General features: G+C 37.9%; 1 protein-coding gene across 1 annotated transcript; it reads left to right on the top strand.

Moving 5' to 3' along the window:
* Nucleotide 1: 1 nt before the first annotated feature.
* On the top strand, nt 2–24,747 carry QRSL1 (glutaminyl-tRNA amidotransferase subunit QRSL1). The gene is made up of 11 exons (XM_037158991.2): nt 2–144; nt 7,901–8,060; nt 8,379–8,477; nt 9,521–9,617; nt 12,115–12,291; nt 15,560–15,735; nt 15,822–15,934; nt 17,760–17,952; nt 18,468–18,585; nt 21,551–21,756; nt 24,065–24,747. Exons 1-11 carry the CDS (start codon nt 121–123, stop codon nt 24,283–24,285), a joined length of 1,584 nt encoding a protein of 527 aa, XP_037014886.2. The 5' UTR covers nt 2–120; the 3' UTR covers nt 24,286–24,747.
* Nucleotides 24,748–25,112: the final 365 nt, after the last annotated feature.

Below are 25,112 nucleotides of genomic sequence, written 5' to 3'. Positions count from 1 at the left end.
TGCTGAAAGGTTCTGTGATGAGCAAAGATGGCTGCGCCCATGTAATACCGGAGGCAGCTTGACCTTTCTCTTTCCTTTTTGTCACTTGGCCCCTGTAGTGGCAGGCTGGGCACCAGGACCATGCTGGGCCGGACCCTCCGAGAAGTGAGTGGTATTAGCTGCGGAGGGCCCAGGGAGGTCGGAAAGATTCGCGGAGTCCGTCGACAGGGAGTCCCCTGGCCTGACGACCTAACTCGGTCAGCTTGGTCACCTCCTTCCCTAGGGCTAGAACTGTTTGGGGTTTTAGGTTGTGTTGTTCATACCGGTTCTGGAATTACAACCTCAGCAGGGAGACTTCTGTACCGCGGAGCTGTGGGGTGGAAGTGTACACCGGCTTCTTAATTAGGTTTGCTCAGGCTGGTTCAGGCCCTGATTCTCTTAGAGGGTTTCTGCCGTGTAAGAGGGATTTTGCTGATTCCCTTCCGTCTCTCTTCTATCTTGACACTCATTTAATGCAGTTGTAAGGAGTCCAGCATCTCTGTCCCTTGCAAAAACCAAATTAATGATTTTGGCTCCGCCTCTCACCTTGATATATTCATTTTCTAGGCTTCAACTATCATTAAGATACCAATGATTGTTTTACACTCGTCTCACTTTCCTGGACGTCATTTTGTAATTGTAGGCTATGTTTGTGCATTTCTTCTGGACATCTCTTCCAAATGTCCTATAAACACTTCAACCTCAATTTAACCAAAATTGATTTCATCATTTTAACAGGACCACCTCTTATCCCCTAACCTTCATCTTAAAACAAAACCTGATTTCTGAATTCTTCATGGTCTCTTGCTAGTGGGGCAACTTTTATCCTAGTTGCTCTTAGATTATTCTTTAGCTATAATATCCAATAAATCACTAACCTCTGTTAACTCTGACTTGAAATTATGCCTGGAATCTGTTCTCTCGCTTTAGCGTGGCTGTCAGGGTTTTTAACTCACGTCTCTGTGCTTCTGAGCCTTTATAACTTGTCTGCAGGCCCACTGCTCTCAAAATCACCTCTAGCCCTTGTTAAAACTAAGCTGTGTCCCACTGAGGCAGATATGTGTGGGAAAACCCAGCATATATGGTTTAACCAAGGCTCCAGGTGATTCTTAATATTAAGTGGAGATTGAGGGCCTGCCCTGTTTTCTCTGTTCTCCTGGAGAGTCTTTTCCCCCATCTGGCAGTCTTTTAGAAAGCTGTTAATTATGAGAACTTTTTGAGTCTACAAGCTTTAAATAATAAACAGCTCTTCCCCCAAATAATTGTCCTTTTACCATTTTAATTGCATCTGCCTTTACTGTTAGTAAGAAATCCTATTTGTTCTTCTTTAAAAAAACTGAAGATTTGTCTTAAAATGAAATACAGTTGAAAAAACATGGTATTTTCTTTTTCTCTTCTTTTTCCCTTCAGCTCTGCCTTTTTTGTGCCACCCCTTCCTTGTGTTATTCAGTGAGCCGTCATGAGAAACAGCTTTCAGAGGAACTGACCCATAGGTAGTCAGGAGGTTGCCTTGGCATGATTGCTTTCACTTAATCACTCCTTTAACAATTATTTATTTGTTGATATGTGCAAAACATTATTTGGTGGTTATTTTCCGAACCCAAAATATATCTTATGTCCACACTGTATTTTCTCCATATCATTGTCTCATTGCCCCAAATTTTACCTATTAGAGAATAATTTGGTACACATTCTATTTTAAATATGTAAAGATGCCTGAAAGGCTGAAAGATTTATTCATCCATTGTTGTAAATTATAATAGTTCATTCAAATTTCTCTCTTTCATCACACTGTAGTTGAGATAATCAATTGAAGAAAGGGAAAATCTGCTGGAGGGGAAATTAAGGGGAAGGGCTAGAAATTGAATTTTTGAGACAATTTGGGAAACCTAAGTGGAGGAAGCCCTGGGAGGAAGAACTAAAAAGAGTTACAGTGCCAAACAGGAGGTAAAACTCCTATTTGTGAATTTCACACAGTTACATTGAAGAAAGGGAGGAGTCTTACTTCTACCTCCCTTTTGGAGACATGACCACTCCGTTTCTAGGAACCAGATACCAGGCCAATATTACTAATCCAGCGCACTTCTTGGGGTGGGAGGATAGGGATCTAGTCTAGCATTTCATTATTGTCCTGTCAGAAAATTGATTCCAGATTTTAAATAACTCAGTTATTCATTCACTTAGTGAATATTTATTGAGCACCTCTGTATTCCAGACACTGAGGATTAGTGTTGAAGACAGACAGAAGCTCCTACCCTTGTGGTACCCTCACTAGCGTGGGATTTCAGGCATTAAATAAACTTTTTAAAGTAAATAGTACAATTTCATGTAGTATTAAGTGCTATGAAGAGAGATTAAGCAGGCTATAGGATGAGAACTAATTGAGGGAGCTGGATGTTTTAGCTAGAAGTTGGGGGGAGTGGTCAGGGAAGGTTTCTCTGACTGAGTGGGTGACATTTAATAAAGCCTCGAAGGAGGATATGGAGAATGATCCTTGGGAAGATCTGGGAGAACAGTGTTTCAGGCAGAGAAAACAATGAGTGCAAATACCTTGAAGCAAGAGCAGGATTGACATGTTCAAAGGAGTAGCAAGAAATCCAACATACCCAGGAAGAAGTGAATGAGGAGAGGGTTAGAGAGATTACAGGAGCCAGACCATGGAGAAATTTTTAGGCCACAGTAGGAAGTGTGGGTTTCACTCTGAAAAGCTATGAGTTTGTGGACATGATCTGGTTAAAAATGTAAAAAGCTCCTCAGGCTACTGTTAAGGATTATGGCCTATAGGAAAGCAAGTGAGGAAGAATGCAGACCAATTAGAAGGCTCTTGCTTTGGCAGGTGAGTGCAGCATGAATGTGGTGGTGGGAGTAGAAGTAATGTGAGGTGGGTATTCTTAAGTTAGGGCTTACCGACAGATTGGGATACAGAGTTTAAGGGAGAAGAATTAAGGAGGATGCTTGGGTTTGGGGCCTGGGCAGTTGGGAAAATGGTAACATTTATCAGGACTGGAAAGACTCTAACAGGAGCATATTTGAGATTAGAAGGTTATCAAAATTTCTCTTCCGGACATGTTAATTTTGAGATGCTTTCTAGATAATCCAAGTGAAGATGTCAGTTAAGCAGGTGGATATAGGAGTATAGAGCTCAAGAAAGAGGCTAGGTATGAAGCTATAAATTGGCCAGTATATAAAAGATAATTGAATATGTATGACTAGAGGAGATCACCTGGGGAGTTGAGTAGAAGGTCTAAAACTTTCCAGCATTGAGGGGTCAGCATTAGGGAGCAGGACCAGCAAAAGACACTTGAGGGAATGTGCAGTAAGGCAGGAGGAAAACCAGGAAGGCTTGGTGTCCTGAAATACAAGTGAAGAAGTGCTTCAAGAAGAGAGTAATCTCTTATGTACAGTACTGCTGGACTGAGCAGTAACCACTGGATTTAGGAAGGTGCAGGTTGCTGATGACCTTGGTATGCTGCTTTCTGGGACAATGGAGACATGAGCATGAATGTTAAATGAGTCTGGTAAAGACAGTAATAGTCAACAGCACACTCAGCTTTCAAGGGCTCTTCTATACTTTGAGCATTTATCAAGACATCTTTTTAAAGATGTTATTTACTTATTTTTAGAGAGAGAGGGAAATATTGATGTGAAAGAGAAACATCAGTCAGTTGCCTCTCTTATGTGCCCGCCCAGGGCCAAACCTGCAATCCAGGCATGTAGCCCAACCAGGAATTGAACTGGTGACCTTTCGGGTTGTGAGATGGCACCCAACCAACTGAGCTACACTGGTCACAGCAAAACCCTTTTTTGTTTTTTATTTATTTTTATTTCTTATTTTTACAAATGTTTGAGATCAAGTATCTCTGTCTTGCTATGGAATTGTGCTAGACAGATAATTATGCAACAATTGTTTTAAGTGGGGGGAAGGACAATAAAACACTCCAGTTGTATTGTAACAGTACCTGCCTGCAAAATCTTTTTTTAAAGACAGTTCTCCAGCGTGCTCTTTGTAAAGTTAATAAAACGTTCTCTACTTTGTTACAGAGGAGTAAATGCTGTCACCCCTGTGTAGAGAATTGTAGAGTGTAAGTGGTCCAAAGCAGGGGCTCTGGAAACAAGATCAAGCTTTGCTTGAATCCCAACTCTGCCATTTTCTAGCTATGTGATTTTAAGCTGGAACTTTATTACTTTATCTCTCAAATAGAAATATCAGCCCCTTAGTGTAAATGTAAAGGGTAAATGAAATATAAAGCATCTAGGATAATACTTAGGACTAACTGCTATTACACTAATTTTGTTACAGGGACAAAATTACTAGGTTGTATAATTTTCTTTTTCCTTGTTTTCTAAGAAGAGTGGTTTCCTGAGAAAGATTTCTTAATTTTTCCAAGAAAGTATGTTACTGCTTTTTATTGCTGCATAATTTGTATCCAGGGGTGTCCAACCTTTTGGCATCTCTGGGCCACACTGGAAGAAGAGTTGTCTTGGGCCACACATTAAATACATTGCGACATGTAGTCACAAATACAATCTCATAATGTTTTAAGTAAATTTACAGTTTTGTGTTGGGTCGCATAGCTATCCTGAGATGCACGGAGCCCATGAGCCACAGTCTGGACACCCCCAGTACTATAAACTTTACAGCTAAAATTCACACAATCTTACACACACGCACATACAATCTTAACATCTCAGTTTTGTGGGTCAGGAGTCCAGGAAGGAAGTAGACAGTGTCTGCTTAGAGTCTCACAAGACCGAAACCAAAGTGTCAGCCAGGTCTGTGGTTTCATCTTAAGTCTCAGGGTCCTCCCTGGTTGTTGGCAGAATCTGTTTCCTTGCCATTTTAGAACTGAGGTTTCCATTTTCTTGCTAACTATGGGGGCAGTAGAGTAAATGAGTTTAAGGGACAGGAAATGTAGTATAACCAGAATTGAGATTCAGAGGTAAGAAGATACTGGTAATGATGTAGTCTGCTGTGACCAAGTGAGTTGGTCAAGGGTGAGGTGAAGGAAAAGTTCATGTGAAGTGAGGTCAGGAACTGGAAGGCCAGGTGTCAATGCACATGACTTGAGTTTGATTAGTCAAAAATAGCAACAGCGGCTATAGTAAAGATTACAGTGAGCTAGCTGCTGAAATCTTCAGTGAATGAAAAGGAGTAGTAGGGAGACTTAGTATAGTATACTAGTGAGGGGACTATAATCACCTCCAAAGGCTGTGCTTCAGGTGAGCTGGGGTGTTGAAAGTAGAAGGAAGAGAAAGGAGTCAGGGCGTGAGAGGGATGGCTGCCCACACATTCGTGGCTCCCCCGGACTCTGGTGTATAGTAGGTAGGAGCTGAAACAGCCAACCCTTGAGGAAGCTGCAGGAGAAGCAGTGGCCTCAAGGAAAAGCCTAGTTTCATTTAGAGGAAAGAAATACCAGGGAGAATTTGTTTAACAGAAAGTTTTATATTGAGTTGGCCAAAACGTCCATTACATTTTTTTTCTGTACAATAGCTCTACTATTGCTTAGTTGTCTTCAACTTCATTCCAAACAATTTTGTTAAATTGTATTGTGACAGCTCTCATATCAGCATGCATTTTTTTAAAAACTTATCAAAATTGGTAAATTTTTGTATAGCCATTTTATTATTGAAGATGGAAGAAAACATGCATGTATGCATTATTGTTTCAATTAAGTTAAAAATGCAACTGAAACTCAAAAAAAGATTTGTGCAGTGATGGAGAAGGTGCTGTGACTAATTGAATGTGTCAAAAGTGGTTTGTGAAGTTTCTTGGTACTACTGACATTTTGGCCACATAATTCTTTGTTGTGGGGCTGTGTTATGTATTGGAAGATGTTTAGCAGCACACTTGGCATCTACCAACTGGAAGCCAATAGCAGGAGATAGCCGGCATACTCAAAATATCCAAATCAGTAGTTATTGGTGAAAATGAAAAATGTCTCTTTTATTTTATGGAAAAAATATCATGGATTTTTGGCCAACCCAATATTTGATTTCATCCTCTATTCAGATATGACATCTTTAGTTCTGTCTTAGGAGAGCTGTACTATTTATATCTCATATTCCTTATGCTCAGTCCATTCTACCTCATTAGCATCTTTGTTTTCATTTCTCTTCTCCAGTTCCCTTACTGATTTTCTCAAATCCGGATTTCCTAAAAATGGCCCTAACAAAGATTAGCACCATGTCAAATGAGTGCTTCTAGGCAATCTCACTTCCTTCAGCTGTCACTCCTCACCTCTTGTTCCCATACTAGCTGACTAGTCAGAAAGTGGCTTAGGGATAGTGGGCATTAGGGGAGTTGGGGCAGAGAAGGAGAGGAAGTGGCAGACATGGTTTCCCTAATTTTTACAACTTTGCCATGGGATAGGCCTGCCTATATAGCTCTCAGTCTCTAGCTTTGAGTGTTTGCTACTTCTGACTCTTGTACCCAGCCTACCACTTTCTCCCTTCTCACTCCATCTCTACAGAACTGAAATGCACTGCTATCTTTTCATTTCTCTCCAGCTGTTTTCTTAGAGTTCACATTTCCTACAAACCAATGAGCAGAAATATCTCTTCTTGTCACTAGCTTACCTCCTTTAAGTCAGGCCCTGCTGCTTTCCATCCCTGTGTCACTCCCTCGACCTCTGCATGGCAGTCCTTTCCTCCTCTTGTCCATCAGCATTAGGTCCTCTCCGTGGCCTATTCCCACAGCCTAATTTAAAACCCTCAGCCAGCCCTAAGTACACTACTGCTTTGATGATTTATTCAACAGCTGAGAGCAGATCATTTGCAGATTTTCCTCTAAATGCAAGCTCCTGTTGCTTGATGTATTTAGGACATGTGAAAAATAGAGTCAACTTAAAGGACAAATTAAGCTTCCACTAGTGCAGACAGAAATGGTGAAGGAGCTTATGTTAAGAAATTACCTCTGCCCTTTACTATTTGTGTGACTTTGGACAAACCCCTTAACCCCTCTGATTTTCCACTTTTTCATCTCTAAAATGAAGTTAATAATACCTAACTTCTGTGGTGTTTTAATTGTTAAGTGAAGTAATAATGTATGTAAAGCCAGCAACAGTGCCTGGCTCTTGATAAATACTCAATAAAGATTGTTTCCCATCCCCATTATGTCTGAGCTCCCATCTTATCCTATTATTTTTTCATATCACGTCCGAAGATTTGGTATTGTCTTTGACTCTTTGTTATTCCTTTATCTTAACTGATAAATGTGCATAGCTACTACTACTATAGGAAATATTAAATAATTATCACTTTACCTCAGGCTTCACTTACTATCATTATGCAGGTTCCGGTCACTTGAGTATAGTTTATTTTAATGCTTTCTTTACCAGTCTTCTTAATACAGCAAAGATAGGATTTCAGGAAAGTTCATTTGCCTTTGAATCCATATTTTCTAAGCATTTCTCTCAATGTGTAATGGCTTTTGCTTGAATTCTACAGTAGACATAAAGATCTGTTTAATAAAGATCATTTATTCAGAGCCATAGAGTCCTGTGTCGCCCTGTCTAGTTCATTTGTCCTTCCTACCCTACCCTGCCTGTGTGGCAGCTAGCCGCTCTCTGTGCACTCACTCTGCCTGCACCCGGCCGGACCTGTCCGTCTCCTGGCCAGGATGGTTTACCTAAACCATTGCTCAACTCAGAAACAGAGTTGCTTAGCTTAGCCTATGAATGTGTATCCTCCATCCCATCTTCAAGCTCATGGAGTTGTTACCCTGGTTCACTGCACTAAGTGTAGAGTTGATAGGTTCTCTTGGTTTTGAATCCAAGCCTTACTTCAAAATTTCCTTCTTAACCACTCTGTTTGCCCAGCTCAGTGTAATATTTGAAACTGGTGCTGACTCAGCAAAGGGTTTTTTGAATGGCATATATCACAGGTTTCGGCGGCACTGAAACAAGGCCAAATTACTCCAACTGAACTCTGTCAAAAATGTCTCACCCTTATCAAGAAGACCAAGTTTCTAAATGCATACATTACTGTATCAGAAGAGGTGGCCTTAAAGCAAGCTGAAGAATCAGAGGAAAGGTATAAGAAAGGTAAATTACTTTGAATTATACTTAATTGTTATATCCTTAGAGAAAGATTAATTGGATGTAGCAGTCTCCATTTGGCAAGTGAATCTTTTCACATAAAAAATTTCCTTATTTAAAGAACTTGCCATGAGGTTTAATGAAAATGAAGCAATTTGACATATGAAGCTTTATGGTGTCCAACTGCAATAATTTTTAACATGGATTTTATTTCTGAAGAAGTATCTTACCAAGAACTAATAGTTACTATAACAACTAGTATTAATGTGTTGTTATATCTTGAACTAAATACATCATTCTGTTCTTTTGACCTTTTTAACATAGGTCATTCACTGGGGGAGTTAGACGGGATTCCTTTTGCGGTAAAAGACAACTTCAGTACGTGTGGCATTGAGACCAGCTGTGCATCAAACATGCTGAAAGGTAAGTTTTAACTGCTCGCAGCATTAATAGTCTTACAAAAAGAATTCTTTCAGTTTCAATTAAAGATAAGATACTAAAGTACCAAGATATTCTCAGACTAATTATATCTGCAAAGGAGATGCTTACAGTAGAACATTACCTTTTTACTGTTTGCTCTTTCAGAACCCAAAATTATCCCCTAGAGGTAAGCCAGCTTCGTGGGCAGGTCTTATTTGGGGAGTTTTAGACTCAGCAGATTGCCACCAACACACTAAGTCCCTCTAACTGCCACCCATTGATGACAGGGGACTAAGGATGCAGTGGCTGTCATCACCGGTCTCTAGAGGACGGAGTGAGGGTTTGTTAGTGTCCACTGTCCTGCCTTCCTTTTTCTGATTCCTCTACCTCTTGGGTCATTATACTTATCTGAGTTGAGTATTGTGTTGCTTGGTTTTATTCTTAACAGTTTAGTAAGTCAAAAAGGAGTCATGTTTATCGAGATGTTTGGATCCCAGGAGGAAAATAAGATGGCAAAGGATTATTCAGAATACTGCAGACTAACAGGAGTGATCTGAGGTGTGTGCCTCAGGTCCCTCAGATAGGGCACTGATTTTCATGGTTTCGGAATATACACTAGATAGAGAAAATTTATTAAGTATAAATCAATAAAATGTGTTACTAGAAATGGATAGAAATTACTGTGTTAAAGCTTCATCTGAGAAGAAAAAGTCAAGTACAATGAGCAAAAACAGGATTTGTGATTAGTTTCAAATTAACTGGGCACCTCTCGGACTGTAATACAGTATTTTGCAATATTAACTGTTAAAACTAATGTTTTTAGATTATAAAATAGTGAATATATAGCCTGTCTTTGGAAAACACAGCAGGTAGCAGTACAAAAAATTAACTTTTGGAAGAAAGTACAACCTACCAGTCAAATTAGGAATAATTAGCACATGTTAATACAAGTTACTTAATTGAGGAGTAAAATCTTGTTTCTTGAATATGATTTACATGCTCACTGTTTTATTTCCTATAATAAAAATAACTGAATTTTTCCTTAGGTTATATTCCACCTTATAATGCCACAGTAGTTCAGAAGTTGTTAGATCAGGGAGCTCTGCTAATGGGAAAAACAAACTTAGATGAGTTTGCTATGGGGTAAGTAAAATTGAAATTCTCTTCTCTTGCTTCTTTTATCTGTGTCTTTAATTTCATTATGTAGAAAAGTAGTGAGGTGATTTTTTGAAGACTCTAATGCCAGTTTCTCAGTCCCTCCGTGAGATTATGTTCTGCCATCTAATAAATATATGGTCATATCTTGTTTTGGTTTTAGTTTGCATTTCCCTGATAACTAATAGTGTTAAACATCATGTATTTTGCCACTTGTATGTCTGAAGAACCTATTCAAATCTTTTGTCATCCATCCATTTTTTAATTGTGTTGTTTGTCTTATTGAGTTATGAGTTCTTTTATATATCCTAGGTTCAAGTTCATTACCATATAGGTGACTTGCAAATATTTTCTCCAGATCTCTGGCTTGTCTTTTCATTGTCTTGGCACTTAGTAAATACATGTTAAATGGATTAATCCATGGATGTAAACTCAAACACAGGTTATTACGACATTGCCTTGAACAGCTGGTCAAAATGAGTGTCATCAGTGAGGGTGGAAAGAACATCGTGTACCTCCAGATGGGATCCCAGAGAGGAACACACCAGCATCTGTGTGATTTTCCAGCTGAGGCTGTATAACCTAAAGTGATAACAAGAAAACAAAAGACAAATCTGAAAGGAGAACCTTTCTATTAAATGTCAGTATCAAGAAACAAAGAAAGGCTGTGAAAATGTTCCATATTAAAAGAGGCTAAAAAACATAAAACCTAAAATTTACAGAAGAAAACATAGGAGAAAATCTTTGTGACCTTAAGTTAGGTAAAGATTTCTTAGGACATATTAAGTACAGTTTGTAAAATGAAAAATTGATAGATTGTATTTTGTTAAAATCAGTAACTTTTATGTTTTGAAATACACTGTTTAAAAGTGAAATAAACTACAGACAGAGAGAATATTTGCAACACATGTATCTTAGAAAGCACTGGTACCCAGTATATACATAAACTTTCCCAACTTACTAATAAGAAGACAGCTCAGGTTTTTTTTTTAATTCTTACCCAAGAATATATTTATTGACTTTAGAGAGAGAGAGAGAGACAGATAGAAACATCACTGTGAGAGAGAACCATTGACTGGTTGCCTTCGATATGTGCCCCAACCGGGGATGGAACCCACAACCCTTAGTGCACGGGATGAAACTCCAAATAACTGAGCCACCCGGCCAGGAAACAGTTCAGTTTGTTTTTTTTTTAATGGGTGAAAGATGTAAGCAGACATTTCATTAAAGAAAATATACAGTTGGCAAATAAATACATAAACAATGCTTGGCATTAGTCATTAGGGAAACGCAAAGCACAATGAGATGCGCCTGTTAGAATGGCTTAAAAGATGACAATGTCAAGTGCTGAGAAGGATGCAGAGCGATCGGGTTTCTTACGCAGTGCTGGTAGGGATTTCAGAATGGAATAGCCACTTCGGAAAATGGTTCGGCAGTGTCTTCTAAAGTTAAACATACGCTTACCATGTGACCCAGCAGTCTCAGTCCTGGGTATTTACTCGAGAGATGAAGATGCATGTTTATACAACAGCACTGGCTAGGGCCTTTCAGTACAATACTTACTGTGGTTTTATTCAAATTGCCAAAAACCGGAAATAACTCAATGTTCATTGGCTGGTGAGTGATTTCAAAAGTGGGGAAAAAAAGGCTTAAGAGATAATGATAACTAAATGCAGTACCTGACTCAAGACCTGAGAGGGCATTAAGTGCTATAAAGGACATTATTTGATCAGCTGACAAGATTGGATGGTGCACACTAAATTAGGTAAACGTTTTCTGTTTATGTTAAATTCACTGAGATTGATACCTATACTTGGACTGTATAAGAGATTACACTTCACCTTAGGAAATGCATACTGAACACAAACTGGAGTATTTAGGAGTAAAGGGCCATGGCAATATAATTTACCCATAAATGGTTCAGGAGAAAAATAAAACTGTGTGAGCACAGAAATGATAAAACAGATGAGGTAAGATGTTAACAATAGGCAAATCTGGGTAGAGGGTGCAAACTGCTTTGTATGCTGTTTTTATTTTTGTAATTTTTCTGTAAGAGTGAAATTATTTCAAAATTTTAATGTTATTAGTGTTCCACTTACCATGCTTTTCTTAAAACTTCTGATTAAAAGAGGGATTCCTTCAAAAGACTTTGTACTATTAACTGTTCAAATGTTTGTGGCACTCTTCAACTAGAAGTCCTTAATTTACAAAGAAAATCATCTTAAGCTGAATTAGCTGATCAGTTTAGACAAAAACCCTCGTTTCTTAGCAGGCTAGTTTTCTCTACTTTCTATCATAAATGTGCTTACTTTCCACCTTCTACCTCCTCACCCATCTAATTAAAGCTACATCTGAGCAGGCTTCCTACCTATTCCAGTTCAATTTACAGTGGATTATACAGTGTCAGAAGCAAATAATCAAGAGATGAAATTTTCACATAAAACGAAAGCTTCATTAGGTCTGTCGTTTCACTTCTTCATCTCAGGTCTGGGAGCACAGATGGTATATTCGGACCAGTTAAAAACCCGTGGAGTTATTCAAAACAGTACAGAGAAAAGAGAAAGCAGAAGCCCCGTGGTGAGACTGAGGATTCAAATTGGCTTATAACAGGAGGAAGCTCAGGAGGGAGCGCGGCAGCTGTATCAGCATTCACGTGCTTTGCGTAAGATGTTCCATCCGTCTGTGCTTTGAAACCCAACCTCATACAAATGGTCATAAACTATAGGCAAAGTCCAACAATAGAGAAGTTCATACCTTGGTATTTTTGTTTCTTTTTAGTGAATCATTTGTGTTCATTGGTATATCAAAATTTTATCTTTTGAATACACTCAACTATAATGTTCATTTTATAGTTTCAGCCTTAAGATAACATTTGAAGTCTTCCTATATAATACCTGGTTCTCTTAAAAACAAGATTTCCGGGTCTGCAGAATAAACCAGTCAGCAAAAGTGGACTTCAGTGAATGTAATTTTTAAAATAATTTATTTGGGTGTCTGCTTGCTGATTGTACAAATATTTAGAGACTAATAGTACCGTGGCTTTAGCTGAATGCTACTGAGTTAAATTGTTTGCTGTGGTTTATCCTTCAGCTAACTCTGACTTTAGTCAAAAAGAAAAAAGTGCTCCTAATATGTATCAATAGAATATTTAAAATAGTGTTTTTACAATCAGTGACTAAAAATGTGTATCAGTAATTAAAGGTTTTTCAAGTTTGTGGAGAGGTGATTTGTAAACTCGTACTTCATATTTCGAAAGCCTCAATCATGCTTTATGTCTTCAGTCCCATTTGTAAAGCGTTCCTTACGCACCTGCAGAAGAATAAATAAATCCTGCTGTTGTTACATTTATCTCTCCTTAATTATCTACTGAAAGTAAGCCCCTGTGGCACTGCAAGCAATAAATTATGTATATTTTTTAAAGCTATGGAGATTTAGACTCAACAGATTTTTTTTTGTTTCCCTGAAATCGTGTTAACAAGTAAGACCATTTCATCTCTGTGAGGTTTTGTAGCGCTGCATTAATATTAATGAGAGTTCTGGTAAGTTAGGACTGCCAGATGAGGTGCTCTTTCCTGTCCGCATCGCCCCACGTAGTGCTCATCTCGCTGCATGGGCTTTGAGAAGATGGCATTTTGACACATAATTCCTATGGAAATGGAAATTTTACTTGTACATAGCCATCAGTGAGTCCTAATAAGAAAATGTATCCTTTTAGAAACTGTGAAAGCAAGTCTGATTTTGTGGCTCAGATGGACTTGGAAAGAAAGGCAATCTAATTTGCATTTTCTGTACAGCACAAGGGCCATGTGACCAGTAGAAGGCTTCTTCAGTCCAAAGTTTCCCTCTGGGTGCAGTCAGGAGCAGCGCAGACCCAGAGCATCTCCAGACTGAATGGGTCCCAAACCGTCAAGTGTTCTGCTTTGTTCCCTGCCCCCAGATTTTGATTCAGTCCTTCTGTAATAGTTTTAAAAATGGGAAGATTCTTGGAATACTCTGCACCACTAAAAAGAATGAGCTAGAGCAGTAGTGGTGTGGAAAGATGTCCCAGATACACAGTTAAGTGGAAAACAAGTCGCAAAATAGTACATTTAGTATTTTTATTAAAAGTAATAATTACATATGTGTATACAGGGTGGGGAAAAATAAGTTTAAAGATGTGAGTATACAAAACAGATTTTTTGTTTTTAATTTTTAATTGTAAAATATACATAACAAAATTTACCTTCTTAACCATTTTTAAAAATGTGTGTTTATTGATTTTAGAGAGAGGAAGGGAGAGAGAGAAGCGTCAGTTGGTTGCTTCCCGTGCCCACCATGACCAGGAATCGAACCTCCAGCCTTTTCATGTCCCGGGCAGTGCTCCAAACAACTGAGCCACACCAGCCAGGGCCATCTTGACTATTTTTTTAACTAAATATCTTTTTAAATAAAGACTTTTATTTGTTGATTGATTTGACAGAGAGGGGAAAGGAGGGAGAAGGAAAGCGAGAAAAATATGGATGTGAGAGAGAACTATCTATTGGTTGCCTCTTGTAAAAACCCAGACCAGGGGATGGTACTGCAACTTGGGCATATGCCCTGACTGGGATTCAAGCCGGCCACCTTTTGCTTTGCAGGATAACATCCAACCGAGTTACACTGGCCAAGGCCATCTTAACCATATCTAAGTATATAGTTCCATAGTATTAAATACATTCACACTGTTGGCGGCCGATCTCCAAAACTTCTCCATTGCTCAAACTGAAACTCTGTGCTTATTAAACAACAGCTTCCCATTTGCCTGCCCCGCACCGGCCCCACCAAAAGCCCCTGGTAATCACTCTTCTACGTTCTGTCTCTATAAATTTCACTGCTCCAGGTATCAAATGTAAGTGAAATTAGGCAGTAGGCAGTTTTTGTGGTTGACTTATTTCACTTAGCATCATGACCTCAAGGTTAGTTTTGGTGGTAGTTTTGTTTGTTTGTTTTTGTTTTTTTGAAGAAAAACATATACTCAATGGGTAACTGGGCAAAACAGTGAACAGATACTTCGTAGTGGGTAATGCAAATACAAATTAATGTGAAAATTATTTTAAAATACACACCAACAAAGCTTTTTAGTTATTACTTTAACCATATTTAAGAACTGCTATATTCAGTGAAACATAATGAAACATTAAACAATCTGATTGACTTTAGTTGGAAATATAAATTGACATAATCTTTTCGATGAGTAATTTGACAGTGTATATTAAGAACTTATAATAACAGGCAGACTCTTTGGCCCATTAACTCTGCTGCTTGGAAGCTGACCTAAAGAATAAGTAAGTAGACATATGGACAAAGATTTATGTTTAAAGGTATTTATTACAAAGTAATTGATTATGCAATATTATCCTAGTTGGCAACAACATGATGTTTAAGTAAATTAAAATACATTTCTATCCGTGATTCTAAATAGGATAGCAGAAGGGCCGTATCTGAATTTCTGGAAAAGGCTTGCTTATTTGGTAAAAGCATAATGTAAAATTGCCATTTAAGGAAAATATGAGATTTGTATGTATGTTGATAAGAGTATACTTTAAAATATTTGATAGAATATAATACATACTTTAAATTTTCCATAATTTTAATGACATAATAAAAGGCTCATGATAAGCAAAAAAGGGATTGAAACATATGATTATACAACAACCTGAACTATGAAAGAGAAATGCATTTTAAAAAAGACTGGATGTTAAATGCCAAGTGTTAACAGTGTTTGCCTCAGGATGGTGGAATATTTTGTTACCTCTTACCCTTTTCAATATTTTAAGAATTCTCTGAGATGAGTATGTTTTGCTGTTGTATAATCAGGGGAAAATACATTTTAAAGATACTCATTTAAAAAGGTAGATTCCAAATGTAGAGATGATGTCATTCTTTTAAAGAAAATTCCATTTAAATTTCAGGGCTTTAGGATCAGATACAGGAGGATCGACCAGAAACCCAGCTGCCCACTGTGGGGTTGTTGGTTTGAAACCAAGCTACGGCCTAGTCTCTCGTCATGGTCTCATTCCCCTGGTAAACTCAATGGATGTGCCTGGAATCTTAACCAGATGCGTGGATGATGCAGCCGTTGTGCTGGGTATTTATACGGTTCCATGCAGTTTTAAGATATCACAGTTTCACTGTAAAACAATATGTCTGTCACTCAAGTGTTTTTCTTTCCAGGTGTACTGGCTGGGCACGACTGCAGAGACTCCACCACTGTACAAGATCCTGTTAAACCACTGATGCTGCCCAGCTTGACGGATGTGAGCAAACTCTGCATAGGAATTCCGAAGGTAACTTTCCCCTCAAGGCAAATACAGAGCATAGTTTTGGGAAACAGACTGGTTGGGTTTGAATCCCTGCTCTGCCACTTTCATTAGCTATATGACTTGAGCGAGTGGCTTAATCTCTCTAAGCTCAATTTCCAATCTATAAAGTGGGGATAATAACAGTATTGATTTCAGAGAGTGCTGAGTTTGAATTAGATAATCATCATGGGTATGTAGCATGTAATGTACAGCATGTAGCATGCTACATGCTGTACATTACATGCTAGTTAATAATACTGTACTGCATCTAGTTAATAATAATACTGTATCGCATATTTGAAAGTAGCTAAGAGAGTAGGTCTTAAAAGTTCTCATCACAAGGAAAAAAAACTAGTGTGACAGATGTTAACTAGACTTATTGTGGTCATCATTTCTTAATACATACAAGTATTGAATCATGTTGTACACCTGAAACTAATATAATAACATTATGTGGTATGTCAGTTACAACTCAATGAAAATAGATAGTCATGCTAAGCAAGGGTCTCTAAGGGTTTTCTGTAAAGGTTCAATTACTAAATATTTTAGGCTTTGTGGGCCATGCAATCTTTGTCATAACTATTTAACTCTGCCACAGGATTGTGAAAGCAGCCCATAGACCATGTGTAAATGAAAGAGTGTAGCTGCGTTCTAGTAAAACTTTATTTTCAAAAATAGCTGGCAAGTCACATCTGACTAATGGGCCATAGTTCATTAATCCTTGCTATAAAGGGCATAGCCCTGAGGTATATTTTTTTCATAGTAAAGCATCAATAAATGTTATGACATTTATTGATCTCTCTATGATTAGTATTACTACTACCTTTATTACAGTAGCAATTGAGTAATTCATACATGAAAGTAAATATATTAAATTACTGACCTTTACTTTTTTTTAATTTTAAGCTTGGCAATAATTTTTTGAGTACTTTTTTTATTCTGGGAGACTGTCCTGTACATTGTCAGATGCTCAGCAGCATCACTGCCCCTACCCCTAGAGGTAGCACCCCCACGACCTGAAGTGTCTGCACATGCCGTTAGTGTCCCCTGGTTACAAGGAAGAGCATATAACTGCCCTCAGTTGAGACCATTGCTTTAGAGAAATACTACTTTCTCTAAAATCTTCTATTCAGGTGCTAGCTCTCTCTTCTTGTAAGGATTTAGTGAGAGCACCGGTTGTAGAGACAGACCACAGACCTACTTTGGAATCCTAGATCCTCTGCTTCCCTGCTATGTCATATTAGTAAAGTTACTTAATTTCTCTACTCTGAATTCTTTTCATTAACAAAATGAGAGATAATGCCTACATCATAGGATCGTTAAAAACATTAAATTAGAAAACATTTGAAAAAGCATCTAGCAGAGTACCTGGTATATAATGAATATTTAACCAATACAGGGTCTGGCAGAAGTAAGGCCTGCTTGAGTGTGGTTGGTAGGGTAATGATATGGGTGTAATACTTTATAGTTTTAGTATGAACATTTCACCTAAAATGTCATATGGTATGCTTGAATGTGGTATTGTTATGTTACAGAATTACATGCCTATGATGTTGTAATAAAAGGGGGGCATTATTCGTGCCAGACCCCGTATCATTCCCGAACCAGGTCTGGAATATTGTTATGTCCGGCCTGTACCCTGTACGGTGCTTGTCATGCCGTGAACACTCTGAGTTAGTGCAGTCTTCCTGGCCACTTCTGGCAGCTCGATCACATTTGCTGATGTATTGCCAAACATCCTGGAGTACAGATTTTTATAAGTTATCTATACAGATATTCTAATTCCTGCTTTTTAACTTTTTCCACTAAGGAATATCTTGTACCAGAATTATCAAGTGAAGTACAATCTCTCTGGTCCAAAGCTGCTAAACTCTTTGAGTCTGAGGGGGCCAAAGTAATCGAAGTGTCCCTGCCCCACACCAGGTATTCAATTGTCTGCTACCATGTGTTGTGTACATCAGAAGTGGCATCGAACATGGCAAGATTTGACGGGCTAGAATATGGTAAGATGGCTGTGTTTTGGATTTTTAAGGTAGTTGTCTCAACATTTGAAAGATTCCCTTATTAGTGGGAAAAATTATTATCCAAGGTAATATTAATGATTTAAAGAAGTAAATCAGTGAATCTTTTGTTATTTTAGCATTATACTTACACTACTCATCACTGATACCTCTGTTTGGTTCACCTTTCTGGACCAAACATCTTCAAGGGATACCTTCAAGAGACAGTAGCTTATCTTTGTATTCTGTGTCTAATATAGTACTTAGCACATAGTAAAGGCTCAGTAAACATTTCAATGAATGAACAAATGAACAAACAAATAAGGGAATGAACAAATGATGTTTCCCTCTTGGTTACTTTCTTCCCTCTCCTTGATTCCTAACTGGTAAGTCTGTCACAAAGAAAATAAAGAATTAAAGGCAGTCTCCCACAATTTTAGCATTGGTCAGAAATGTGAATATAAGTCTGCTTTTCAGCCAAATTTCCTTTTCAAGTAACACCTCTTTTTTATTTTCAGGTCACAGATGTGACATTAATGTGTCAACTGAAGCCATGTATGCTGCAACCAGGCGAGAGGGCTTTAACGATGTGGTGAGAGGGAGAATTCTCTCAGGAAACTTTTTCTTATTAAAAGAGTAAGATAATCCGTTTAGGAATTTTCCCCTTTCTTAAAAACTCAATGGTAAAGTAGTACCAGGTCCTGTGAGTTGAGATATTTGCTAAAGAGGCAAAATCCTATGACTTGAATTAGAAATCATAATTTAAGGTTTATTTATGGTACTTTTGGTTCCTGGTTATTCAGAAACACACAAAAAATAATTGATGTTCTAGTTAAATGACTAATACAGACTAAGTAGGAAGCCTTGAAGGATTTTGGCCTCATTAAGTGTCCTCTGTTATTGCCACATTGGCTTACTGCTGTTAAGTAGGAGCTTACACTGAAAAATTTAGTAAATCAGCTTAGTTTTCTCTTCTATTTTATATATATATATATGAGAGAGAGAGAGAGATCTCTATACACACACACACACACACACACATACCTGTTTGCTCCACAAAAGAGTTCTGAATGGCAAACCATGGTTGCCAAGGCTGGGGAAAATGGGGAGATATTGGTCAAAGGTAGAAATTTTCAGTGATAAGACGCGTAAGTTCTGGGATCTAACGTACAGCAAAGTTACTACAGTTAACAATACTGTATTGTATACTTGAAAGATGCTGAGGGAGTAGATCTCAAATGTTCTCACCACACTCAAGCAAACCCTCGAGGTCTGCGTGCTTTCTCCTGTCCAATACTCTGCACTGGGAAGTTGTGGCCATGGGCCTCCCCGAACTTCTGATCTAGTTCTCTTTAACTGAGGACCCCTCCTCTCCCCCCTAAACTGTTTAGTTTCCTCCTCTCAAGGCTGAGGCCTGAAAAATGCTCCAGGCGTTGGTCTGTGGCAGTCAAAGGGCTTCACTTATTTGCTTCCCTTCTCTCAGAGCTCCTTCTCCTGAAAAAGCCTGTTGTCTAAGGCCTGAAAGTAGTGGTTTCATTTTGTCTTGTTTTCTAGGTGTTTAATATGGCAGGGTAAGTCCCATTCCTATTACTGTGTCATTGATGGAAGCACAGGTACTGCTTTTGAATCATTATTTAAAGAAGGAAGAAATTTAATAGAAAACAGAAGTATTTGGCCCTGGCTGGTGTGGCTCAGTGGATTGAGTCCCGGCCTGCAAAGCAGAGGGTTGCCAGTTTGATTCCCACTCAGGGCACATGCCTGGGTTGCAGGCCAGGTCCCCAGTAAAGGGGTGCATGAGAGGCAACCACACATTGATGTTTCTCTCCCTCTCTTTCTCCCTCCCCCCCCATCTCTATAAATAAATAAATAAATAAAATATGAAATATTTTTTTTTAAAGAAAGAGAAACAGAAGTATTTGTTCTTTTATAAAATTCAGGTTTGAGGAATGCTGTTAATATATTATTTGAGCCATCTACTGTTATTATTGTTTAAATTACAGGTGATGCCTGCATTCATCTCTATATTTAGAATCTGTCGTCAAATGATAGTAAGGACATCTCTTGTTTCTATAGCATTCTTTAGGGTAAAAAAGATTCCACATTTTTAATTTATTATATTTGGTCTGCAGTAAGACTGGAGTTGTGATACTCATTTTTACAGATAAGGAAATTGAAGTTAGAATAGCTAGTACTTTTGCTAGCCTTCATTAGTAGCTTCAGGAGGATTTAAAGAGCATTTTCTTTTTCTCTTTGCTTGATTGACTTACAGCAACACCTACATCTGACTAATTCATTAATCTTTTCAGTAAAGTATCTTTTCTTGAATTGCGCATTTCCATCCTGGGCCGTGGCTGTCCATAAAGCACAGGATTGCAAAAACAGCATACTTTCCCCTTTCTGTTTTTATCTTTTTCTTTTTAAATCTTTATTGTCTTTTTCTTCCATTACCATTTAGTCCCCTTATACCCCTCTCCCCCCAGCAATCACCACACTGTTGTCCATGACCATGAGTCCTTTTTCCTTTTTGCTCAGTCCCTCCACCCACTGACCTCCCCCCATCCACTAGCTGTTATCCTGCTCTCTATGTATGAGTCTTTCCCAATTTTCTTGTTAGTTCATCTTGTTCATTAGATTCCACATATGAGTGAAATCATTTAGTTCTTTTTTTCTCTGACTGGCTTGTTTCACTTAGCACAATGTGCTTCAGGCTCATCCATGCTGTCACAGAGGATAAAATGTTCTTCTCTTTTATGGTGGAGTAGTATTCCATTGTGTAAATATCCCATGGTTGTTTTATCCACTCATCTATTGATGGATACTTAGGCTGCTTTCATACCTTGGTGATTGTAAATAGCTCTGCAGTGAACATAGGGGTGGTTATGTTCTTTCAAAATTAGTGTTTTGGGTCCCTTCAGATATAGTCCCAGAAGTGGGACAGCTGGGTCAAAAGGCAGTTTCATTTTTAATTTTTTGAGTTATCTCCACACTGCTTTCCATAGTGGCTGCACCAATGTGCATCCCACCAGCAGTACAAAAGGTTTCCCTTCTCTCTACCTCCTCACCAGCACTTGCTGTTTGCTGGTTCCAGAGCCTGTTTCCTAGTGTCTAATTCTGATGGCATGTTAGAATTTTGCAAAACCTCAGAATCCTTATAATAACTCGTTACAGTTATAGTATAGATGAAATAAGACATTGTAATAGAAAGAGGATTGGAATGAGCCTCCAGGGACCCAGCTGGAGTCCTTCCTGTAGCCACTGCCAATCTCTGTAATCTTTGCAAAATCATTTACTTATAATGCTTGGCATTCCTCACCTGAACATGAATGTTCCAGTTTTATGGTGTCCCTGGAAGTGTTAATATTTTCTAATTGTATATTCAGAATTGCATCAAGTAGTTCTGATTGATTAAATTCCAGATCTATAAATTTTGAATAACATCACAGTTAAAGAAAAGTCATTTTTATGTGTCATGAGGTATCTACATGCTGCCTGCTCATGAAAGCTGAGAACCCAGTGATTCTTTAACAGGCCTCATGTATGCGAATCATTCAAGTAAATAATAAAAAGTCCTTAAAATAGCACTTGTTTTTTTTCCCCACAGAAACTATGAGAACTACTTCGTCAAAGCACAGAAAGTGAGACGACTCATTGCTAATGACTTTGTGAATGTTTTTAACTCTGGAGTGGATGTCTTGCTCACTCCCACCACCCTGAGTGAGGCAGTGCCGTACACGGAGTTCATCAAAGAGGACAACAGAACCCGAAGTGCCCAGGATGACATTTTTACACAGGCCGTAAACTTGGCAGGTGAGGATTCTTTAAGACCATTCTGGTTTTCTTTACATTCTTGGGTAGGCACCGTGGTCTTCAACTTAGGTTCTAGCTAGATTGTTTTCTAAAGGCGATTGCTGGTCTTCTGGAGTGCTTAGAAAAGTGTGTGTGGAATGCATGTGCGTAGGCCCCCACATACTTGTATTCACCACACACATGTATTCAGAATCAGTCCACCTAGCAGCATAGTTTTTGACTTTTATTTTAAAAGTTTTCAAGCCTACAAAAAAATTGAAAAGTAGTGTAATAAATGCCCATATGCCCTTTGCCTGGATTCATCCCTTTTAACATTTTGCTTCATTTGCTTTTTTCTCTATTCCTTTCTTTCTCTCTCCACATACACGTGCATATGCACACACGTGCACACACATATGCACACCCACACTCACTGTGTCTTAGCTAAATAATTTGAAAGTTTCAACATCGTGACACTTCACCTTTATCTTGAATCTTAAAAGAATACATTCTCCTATGTAATGACAATTCCACAATCACACCTCAGAAAACTAATATAAATACAGTAATTTGACAAATACAGTCCACATTTAAATGCTCCCCAATTTTAATCTAAATAATTAAGTTCCTGAATTAATTTAAATTCTCAGTTGTACCAAAAATGTCTTTTATAAGTTGTTTTTCCCCTGACATATATTTTTGTTTGTAATATCTTTTTAAATCCCCCAGTTCTCTGTGTTTTTTTAGAGTTACATCAGACTGTATTGTAATTTTTATTCCAATCAGCAAACCTAATGTAGACCACTCAAGAGGAAGTAGAAGGTCTATTGTACGCACCTCTACTTTTGCTCATTGCATTTCTCCCTTCCTGACGTATCGGGATTCTTTGTTTTTATCATATCTTTTCTGTTCAAAGGAATACCCTTAGCCATTCCTTCGTGGTAGGTCTGCTGGCAACTAATTGTCTTTGCTTTCTTTTCATTTTTAAAGATTGTTTTTACTATGTGCAGGACTCTGTTTTAACATTTATTTAGACTTAAAAATTGTTGTGCTACTTTCTTCTGGTCTGCTTAGTTTCTGATAAGAAACCCCCCCCCACACACACACACACACCTTTTAAGTTTTTTGTTTTAGTGACATCGACTTTCTTGAAGAGTGTAGTTCACTTGTCCTGTAGGATGTCCCACCCATAATCTGGATTGTCAGGGTGCTTCTTTGTGATTGGGTTGAGTTAGACGTGTTCGACAGAAATACTATATACCTTCCTATCAGGAAACAGTAACACTAATTTATTCCACTTTTGGAAACTAAGTTGAGCCCTTGGTTTGGAAGTAACTGCAGATGTTTTCCTTGTAAAGTTACAGTTTTTCTTTTTAGCAGTTACAAGCTTTGGGTGAGGTGATACTTGAGACCATGTGACTATTTATTACCCAATAAACTTGAACCCAGATTTAGCATCCGTTGATGCTTCTTACCTGAATTATTTATTACCTAGAGAATTACAATATACTGCTTTTTCTAATTATATCACTCCTTCTATACATATTAGTTAGAAATCTTCTCTAAACAAGTCTTTCCTTTTTTGAATTCAATGTATTATAAGCAGTTGCTATCATTATTGTTTTTGGTGACCAAATTGTCCCTGGTTTAGTCTACAGAAGCCCCTTCAGATTGTATGTGTCCTTTAGATCTGTCCCCATTAATTTTAGAAAACTTCTTTATTTTATGGCATAATAATATATCCCAAGACTTTATACATTTTCTTCCCAAAACCAGGAATTAAAACTGCCACGAGCTACTATTTCTATCTAACAAATTGGAGAAATTTATAAGCTCAACATTGGCAAGGCTGTAAAAAAGAAAAACAACTCATTTTGCTGATGGGAGTTCAAAATGATACAACTATTTTGGAGGGAAATTTGGCAGTATCTAATTACATATTTATTCATCTTTTGATGAAGCAATCCTCTTTGAGAAACTTTCAAGAATACCAAAAAAACAAGGTGAGATTCACTAGGGCATAGTGTGAAGTGGCTAAGTGCTGAAAATAGCCTAAATGCTCAACCATAGAAGAATGGTTGGATGAATTACGGTAAACCTGCATAATGAAATAGTATGCACCTATAAAAAGGAATGAAGATGTTCCTCATAACAGTGATTTTCAACACACACTTCACAAAGGAACGTGCAAAAGTATGTATGTCATATAATTTTTGTTGTTTTTTAAACCTTATTCTGTCATGGACCTACTAGCACTGGAAAGTGGAAGGGGTCTCAGCTTCTTAGGATGGAGAATTAATCAACTAATGGGCTTCTTTCCTTTGCTCAGGATTGCCAGCAGTGAGTGTCCCTATGGCCCTCTCAAACCAAGGGTTGCCAATAGGACTACAGTTTATTGGACGTGCATTTTGTGACCAGCAGCTTCTTACAGTTGCCAAATGGTTTGAAAAACAAGTACAATTTCCTGTTATTCAACTTCAAGAAATAATGGATGATTGTTCATCAGTCTTTGAAAATGAAGAGTTAGCTTCTGTTTTTCTAAAACAGTAGTGATAAATATATCATGCAAATTAAAATGACATAAAGATTTTATATTCTATAGAAGTCAAGTATCTTGCTAAGTTCTTGTAACTTGGTTCATTGTCAACATAATCATTCCTTGGAATCACTTTTTAAAATTCTTGTGATATAGTTAATTATAAATAACTTGCCAGCATTTATTAAGCATCTGCTAAGCACCAAGTATTGGATTTCTACCATAGCACAAGACACATGTTCCCGAAAAACTATGCATTTTGCAAAAATGTTCACTAAAAAGAACAGAGCTAAAGAAGACACACCCAAAGAGGCCGAAACTAAGACACACCGTAATTAAAACGCAAAAGGTTAAAGACAGAGAATCTTAAAAGCAGCAAAAGAAAAGCAGTTAGTTACCTACAATGGATCCTCCATAAGACTGTCAGCTGATTTCTTAAAAAAAAACTTTGCAGGCTAAAAGGGACTGGCAGGAAATAGTCAAAGTGATGAAAAGCAAGGACATACAACCAAGATTATCCAGCAAAGCTATCATTTAGAATCAAAGGGCAGATAAAGAGCTTCCCAGACAAGAAAAAGCTAAAGGAGTTCACCACCAAACAAGTATTATATGAAATGTTCCAGGGTCTTCTTTAAGAAGATGATCAAAAATATGAACAGTAAAAATGGCAATAAATATTTATCGATAATTGAATCTAAAAAACAAACAAACAATCAAAACAGAAACAGAATAATAGATACAGAGAATGTTTTGATTGTTGACAGATGGGAGGGGGGTCAGAGGGATAGGCAAAAAAGGTGAAGGGATTAAGAAGTACAAATCTGTAGTACAGAATAGTCAT

This window comes from Artibeus jamaicensis, unplaced genomic scaffold, assembly GCF_021234435.1.
Source record: "Artibeus jamaicensis isolate MK-2021 breed Jamaican fruit bat unplaced genomic scaffold, CSHL_Jam_final contig_387, whole genome shotgun sequence".
NCBI lineage: Eukaryota > Metazoa > Chordata > Mammalia > Chiroptera > Phyllostomidae > Artibeus > Artibeus jamaicensis.
Note: the sequence above shows the minus strand (reverse complement) of the source record. Positions and strands in the feature narration are given on the sequence as shown.